Source organism: Fukomys damarensis, unplaced genomic scaffold (assembly GCF_012274545.1).
Source record: "Fukomys damarensis isolate Sample0158 unplaced genomic scaffold, DMR_v1.0_HiC HiC_scaffold_12, whole genome shotgun sequence".
Lineage (NCBI taxonomy): Eukaryota > Metazoa > Chordata > Mammalia > Rodentia > Bathyergidae > Fukomys > Fukomys damarensis.
In genome coordinates, this window is record NW_022900924.1 from 23345105 (window position 1) to 23352656 (window position 7552).

A 7552-nucleotide genomic window follows, 5' to 3' on the forward strand; every position below is an offset into this window, starting at 1 on the left:
AAAAAAAAAAAAAAAAAAGTGTTGATACCTATGTGGCTGGCACAGCACACTCAGGGTGCTCATCCACCAGTGCCATAGCATCAATGCTGATCCCATGATCCCAGGGCATGGGGCCCAGTGGGGATGCACTCAGAGCCGGCCTGAAGGGCTCGGTACCAGCCCAGGTCTGCACTGTGGGGGGTCATATCAGGCCCAGGGGGCCCCAACAAAGGCCTCACCCTAAGGACAGCAAGCATCACTGAGATGCCACCCCAGTGGCGCATATGCCATTCTTTCCATCATACAAGAAAGTACATGCTGCTTTCTCTTGAGACACTCAAGTTTCATGCTGAATGCAGCCTATTTAATTTTAATTGTTCCTTCCCAATTTAGAGCTATTTTCATAGTTGCAAATTAACTTATCATTTAGAAAAAACTATTTTTTCCTGTTTTGAGACAAGGTCTCACAAGTTGCCCAGGCTGATCACACATTTGAGATCTACCTGCCTCATCCTCCCAAGCGGTGCTACATGCATGCCACTGTGCCTTGCTTACTCCAAAAGTATCTACCAAGGGATTACATACGTCAGTGTAAGAAACAGTTCATTGCAGAAGGAACTGTCAGTTGTCAACCTGGCATAAAAACAAGCATAATCTCTGACCAAATACCTCCACTGTTTGGGACCCATTTACACTTCAAGGATGAGCATACCCAAAGGTGAGGCCAGGGGACAAAGCGGAGCCTCCAGGGAAGGCAGCCAATGCCAGGAGCCCAAGTGTCTGGGAAGAGGTGGTGGGGGCTGCAGGCATGGGGAGCTGGGTCCAGAAGTGACTTCACCAGGCTGATATATGGTGTGGGCAGCACAGGCATGCAGGACAGAGGTAAGGCAGGTACATATGAGCCCAGCTACATATGAGCAGCACAGTATCACCTCATGGCCTCAGCACTACCCCTTGGCACCAGTGACTTCAGGGCCACAGGACTTAGGCTCCAAGAGCAAGCACAAGGCCCCAGACACAGCCATGTGGGATACTGAGGGTGGCTGACAAGGTCCCTGAGCTCACCTTGGCAGGACTCAGGGGCCCTGCAAAGGCCCTCACAGTCCGCACAGGGTCCCGGGGATTGGCTCCACAGTGGTCAGCAGGTGAGGCCTCGGCTGACTGGTCTGGGGACCACAGCTCCCCAATGACAGGAGAGGAGGTATCATCTGCTCTCAGAAGCGGCACGTAGTAGTGACCTGGGAGAGAGATCAGTCAACAGCAGGGTCCTGCTCCCTGGCTGTATCTAGGGCTGGTAAGCGATGGAAGAAAGGGTGGAGGAACCAGGTGGTCATGGCACTCTGCTGGGGTGGATCACAGCCAAGGAAGGTTTGGGCTAGGACACACTTAACTCAGCGAGCCCTTCTCCTTCTCCTCTAAAAGAAGTGGAAAGTAGTCAAGTATGGTGCTGCACACCTGTAATATTGGAACCTGGAAGGCCAGGGATGTAGCTCAGTGCAGAGGCCTTAGATTTAATCCTTGGTACCTTTAATCCCTAACATGGGATGGAGGGAAGGACAGCAGCAGATACTTTAGGAAGATGGAAGACTGAAGCAAGAGGGGACCAGACTAGCACAGCAGAGCTCAATTAGCACAGTTAACAGGCTGTGCGTGTCCTTCCTCAGAGCCCACGCACCCATGAGCCCTAAACCTAACACATGGTAGAGGCTTGGGGATTCTCCAACTCACCCTGTAAATATTCTCTGATCCTCTCTTTTAGTTCTACAGGTTTATCTTTGTTTCTTTCACAAATCACCTATTTAAAGAAAACAGTACGTCAGAACTCTAAATTTTATTTTATAGCCTTTTTTTTTTTTTTGAGACAAGATCTCACTCTAGTTCAGCCTGGCCTCAGACTCATGGCAATCCTCCTGCCTCAGCCTCCTGCATTCTGGGATTATAGGCATACGCCACCACACCCAGCTTAATGTAACTTTTTTCTCCTATGGTTCTGGAGACTAAACCCAGGGGTTTGGCACAGTGCCTGGTGTACACTAAGTTGAACACAACAGCTATGTTGAGAATCCTCACCACCGTGATCATTACCACCATCATCATCTCACCATGGACATCATATCACCATCATCACATCACCACCATGACGACCATCACTATCTTTGTTCGGAACCTGGTCAGCTGAGGTGTTCAGGGAGAGAAAATGAAAGGCTAACTCTTCAAAACAACTGATCACCAGTTTCAGGAAACTGAAATCAGTAAACTGGGTCAGCTCCTTCCTTCCCAGCTGGGCAGACGCTGTCTTCACATCTTGCCTGGCAGTCAAGGTTCTGAAATGTGCCATGGCAGGCACAACTCAGACAGACCCAGTGCTAACCTCAGTGTACCTATGAACACAGGCTAAACATTTGCTTATTTTTGTTTCTAATGCTAAATAGTAATCACATTTCAATAATTATTGTACTTACCTCTTCAGGTGTCTTGTCATATTTATTCTTGCATTTTTTCTCAATCAAAGGATGTGAAGAAAGCACATTGACAACCTCCACATTCCCAAACTTACAAGCAAAATGCAATGGTGTGTCGTACCCCTGGAAAAGGTGCAGAAGAAGCACAACTGTCAGTCAGCTTGTTTATACTCAGCCAGGTGCACGAATGCAAACCTCTAATACAGGCATGCAGAAGTTACTCCACACATACAAGACCAGCCTGAACTGCATAGGGAGACTCATGTCAAAAAAAAAAAAACCAAACTCACATTCACACAGTTGCTCTCTAAGGTAAAAATGGGTATTTCTTTAAAAGCCTCAACAGGGCCGGGATTTAGCTCAGTGGTTCTGCTGCCTGCCTCACAAGTGCAAGGACCCGAGTTCAATCCCTGGTACCAAAAAAAAAAAGCCTCAACAATGCAAGACTGTAAAAAGAACTGCTATTACAGCTGATAGGTACCTGAGTACCAGCAATGCCCACTCTGCAGGTCTCAGCACAATGTTGCCCAACACTGGGAACCTGACATAACTGCCCCTTGATGCCGGGGACCTGGACTCAGCTAGAGCTCCTGTAAACCGTTGCTTCCCTGACTCGGGGCCAGCACCATGTCATGCAACCAGCTGCACATGGAAGGCACTGTTCAGATTTTTAAATGCCCATGGACTTGGTCTGGGGCTCCTTGGAGCCAGAGGATGGACACCACAGCACATGGGCCACTCTTCACTCTGACTTCAGGCCACTGTACCATGAGACTTCCCGATCGATGCTCACATCCACTCATGCTAGTACCCCAGGGCTCCACAGCACCCACTGTACTCCCCACAGATGTGACTTCCTTCCCTCCTCATTCTCAGGTCACCTGCAGACCAGTGAACATGTGATATAGTAGCCCCAAGCCCAAGATCTGCAGAGGCAGGACCCTCAGAACTCACCTTCACCTACCTGTTGTGAACTTGTCTCTGCCGGTCCCTCCAATAACCAGGGATGCCACACTCAAGCTCTAATTCCTTCCAGACCAGGGGACCAGACACTTGGGACCTTACAGCCTACACCCATGCTCACCCAGGCCTCCTCACTGGGACCCGAGAGATCTGTAAATAGCCACAGTTCTCATGTCCACCATGAGGCATCACACCTACAAAGCCTGATATCTGTTATCCCAGGCCCCATTGTTCTGACTGCATCTGCCCCTATTTTTAAGGGTGGCAGCTTTTTCTGTGATGGGCTATATTCAAGGCCACCCAGTCTTGCCACAATTACACTGGGCCCTGGAGCAGAGCAGCCTGAGACAAGACATCAGCAGGTGAATGCAGTTCTACTCCAGGGACAACTGAGGTCTCCAGTTTACCTTCTACCTTGGACAATTGAGGTGCAATGGTCCCTCACATCACTAAAATTTAGTCCTCTCCCCTATCTTTCTGTTGCATTCCAAGGACACAGTATGGTCAAATATGTATGTATGTACACACACACACACGCTTCCATCCGCCCCACAACCAATACCCTAGTCAGCCAGCTTCCTCTTCACCCCTGCTTTCCCATGGAGCCTGTCCCCACCCGCTTTCTATACCTGACACCCTATTTTTCCACAAGGACTGTCCCCACCCACTTTCTTCCCCTGGGCACTGTCCCCACCTTTCCACACCCCACACCCTGATTCCCCAAGGGAACTACTCTCACCTGCCCCATACCCCTTATGCCCACCCACTGGCCTCCCCTCTCCCACACCAGAAAGCTACCATGCTAGGTTCTTTCCATGTTCTGCTATACTCCCAACCACACTTTACACCCACCCACATTCCCCACAAACCTCAGGACCTCTGTGGGGCTGAGGTATTATGGTAAACATTTTAATGACTATCTTCAGAATTATGATAAGAGAATGTGACCTGACACTTCTAATTTCATTTTTTGGTACCAGGGATCGAACTCAGGATCTTGTGCCTGTGAGGCAGGGGGAAGAACTACTAAGCTAAATCCCTAGCCCCTGACCATTCTAACTTCATGTGTGTTTGTGCTGCTGGGGATTGAACTCAGGGCCTTAGACATACTAGGTGATTATTCTACCAATGAGTCACATCCCCAGCACTTTTAATTTCAATAACTCTATAATTTTTTTCCTACTAAACAATTTCTTATTCCTATAATACAAACGAATGCACATTTCCTGTGAATGTTGCATGGATGTTAAGAAATAAAAGGTGTTTCTGTAGGGCCCACAGTTTTTTAAAATCACATCTATAAATACACATTTCTTGTCTGAATCAGGCCTCATATCTTGCTTACTCATCTGTTACTCTCAGAGTAACTACTATACTTACTTTGATCTTATTCCTTCCTGTTTTGTGCTCACCACCACTCTTTGTAACCATCTCTAATATGAGACATGGTCGTCCCTCTTCACGTTAAGTGTTTGGTCCAAGAGCCACCACCTTCCCCTAAGACACCAAAATCTCTGGACTCTCACATCCTCATGGAAAATAGTGCAGTACTTCCAAATAACCATGTATGTGCACATATAACATTTGCAGTATTTGGCTATAACCACACACAAGCACATACAACCTCCATACATAATTACCTCCAGTTACTATCATAGCCAGTACAATGCAGACACCATGTAAGCAGTTATTACACTGTGCTGTGTGAGGAATAAGACAAGGAATAAAAAGCTTTCAATGTGCAGTGCAGACACATTTCTTCAGAATACTTTTAATCTGCAGTTGGTGAATCTGTGGTGTTGGACTCTTGAATATAGTGGGCTGACTGCCTGTATTTGGCCTTCCTGACTTAGAACTCCTAAAAATCTGAGAAGGGCTGTGTCTCACTGTTAAGGAGCTGTCTGCTTTCCCAGCCCTGAGGCAGCTGCGAGATGGGGTGGGCTACAGAGAAGACCAAGACAGGATTAAAGGCTGGGGAAAGGAGCTGAAGGTTAAAGTGAATACTGAATGCCAAAGCGCTAATCACACCTATGTAACAAATTCTCCACAGAAACTCACCGCAGCACATAAAGAGCTGCTGACAGCTGCACACAGTTTCTGAAGTGTGATATTCCCCACCAGGGCATAAAATCTCCACGTCCCTTTCCCCACCCTTGGACTGATGCATTCCTTCCCATGTCTTTTGTAATAGGAACATATCTCTCTGAGTTCCATAAACAAATTCATCAACCCAGCGGGAACATGTGGCTGGCATCTGAGGAGACAGCCAATCTTCTGGGACTTGACCACCTGTGCTGGGATTTAATGGAATGAGAGGACACCCATCTGGTGTCTGCTGTAGGACAGACTGCTTGCTCAATGTGGTGAAAACCACCAAAAGTCTGGTATCAGAAAGGAGTTTGAGAGTAGGAGAAGAAACTAATTTGTTTATAATCATTGTTATAATTATGAGACCATTGCTTTCTCTTCTCTTTCTATAATTTTGTTGGTTAGGACAAATTTCTCTACATTTCCCTTCTGTCTCTCTGTATCTCTATATCTGTCTTTCTCTTTTGTTTTCTGAGACAGGGTCTTACTATGTATTCCAGACTGGCCTTGAATTCTTAGCAATCCTCCTGCCCAAGGCTCCCAAGTGCTGGGATTACAGCATGGGCCACCATGCCCAGATCTCAAAATAAAGTTTTAAAAAGACTGAGGATATAGCTCAATGCTCCCTGAGCATGACCCAGAGTGGGTGAGATGTCTGTGAGACTGTTTTTCATTTTGGTCTCTTGACAACACATGCTTATCTAAATCAGAAACAATAAACCAAGAGGGAGAAAACAGTTAGAAAAACCCCTGCTTTTATAAAAGGTTCCAGTACCACAAAATAAATAAACACAGGAAATAGTCCTGATGGCAACATTTGGTAAAAGAACATATAAAGGATACAAGAAGAAGACTAGAATAAAGTAGATTACAATTTTTCTACCTCACTTTCTACACCTTTCAACATTTGCTCACCTGTCACACACAGTCTGTGTCTCCCTGACAAGGCCAGGCACCTTGTGGGGCACCTGATTCTATCAGCAGCCTTCTATTTCCTGCTAGTCTGCACTTTCCATGTCAATACACGTGCTTCTGCTCCTGACTGTCCACACACATTCCATACAGATGTAGCATGGAAAGTCAGAACTCCTCCCTCCCAGGGACACACTCTCCCTCCATGGATGCAGGGCACACTCACCACCTTGTCAGGAGTGTTCAGATATAGGTCCACGAGGTAGTGAATGCGCTTCTGCAGCATATCCACGTCATCATCTGGGTACATAAGCTGCATGAACTCAGGGTTTTCTAAAGTCTCCAGCGTCAGCTGGCAGATAGAAGCCTGGTTCGCCTTGGCAGCAACATGCATGACATTATACCTACATCCTTCCTGAAAGAAAACCCACGATCTCAGCTTTATTTTCACGAGTATAGTGCACAGCAGCAGGATGCACTGGACACAGGCTTACCTGTACGACAGTTGGGGTGTCCCCTGAGCCAATTAGGTACCGGGGGTTGCTCCAGACAAGGTCAGAGAAGGCCTTTTCTTCTCCCTGTTCCACGGCTTTCCGTAGCTTAGCAGTGAGGTCCTGTGTGCGAGGGCTTTTATAACTGTTCGCTCCTTCTTTGTTTACTGTTTCTGATTCGGACAAGCAGAAACCATCTGTCATCAAGAGACAGAAATGAAGAACACTCAGCCTCACAGACGTCTTCCTGCTCTCAGTCATACTGAGGTGTGAGCCCACTTTGGCTCAGCAGCCCTTGGCAGCGAAGGTGAGACAGTGACAGTGCAAGTATATAGCTACATGTCCTGCCGGTACAGCAGGACCCATGCACCGCAAGGTGCCATCAGACCCAGATAGACACCATCCAGGAGAGCTTCTGAACAGACATCAGTTTGGGTGTTTCAAAAAGTAAATCAGTTGCGCATGGTAGCACATACCTATAATCCCAGCACCCTGGGAGCCCGAGGGAAGAGGACTGCACATTTGACATCAGCCCAGGCAATTTAGTGACACACTTTTTCAATTAAAGAGGGGGTGGTGCTTGGGATGTAGCTTAGAGAGAAGACCCTGATCAATCTATAGATGCCCTCCCCAACTAAAAAAAAAAAAAAAAAAAAA

The 7552-nt window shown here is 47.2% G+C and overlaps 1 protein-coding gene across 2 annotated transcripts in view; it reads right to left on the bottom strand.

The window, feature by feature from the left end:
• The window catches only part of Ankle2 (ankyrin repeat and LEM domain containing 2), a 17264-nt gene that overhangs the window by 5401 nt on the left and 4311 nt on the right, over positions 1–7552 (bottom strand). Inside the window, exons 3-7 of one of the 2 annotated variants that reach the window (XM_010604241.3) lie at positions 6899–7068; positions 6631–6819; positions 2442–2564; positions 1708–1774; positions 1045–1217 (exon numbers count right to left, since the gene is read on the bottom strand). In XM_010604241.3, the coding sequence (XP_010602543.1) occupies positions 1045–1217; positions 1708–1774; positions 2442–2564; positions 6631–6819; positions 6899–7068 (722 nt within the window). Of the gene's footprint in view, positions 1–1044; positions 1218–1707; positions 1775–2441; positions 2565–6630; positions 6820–6898; positions 7093–7552 lie in introns of both variants that reach the window. The other variant, XM_010604240.3, reaches the window with a different exon arrangement.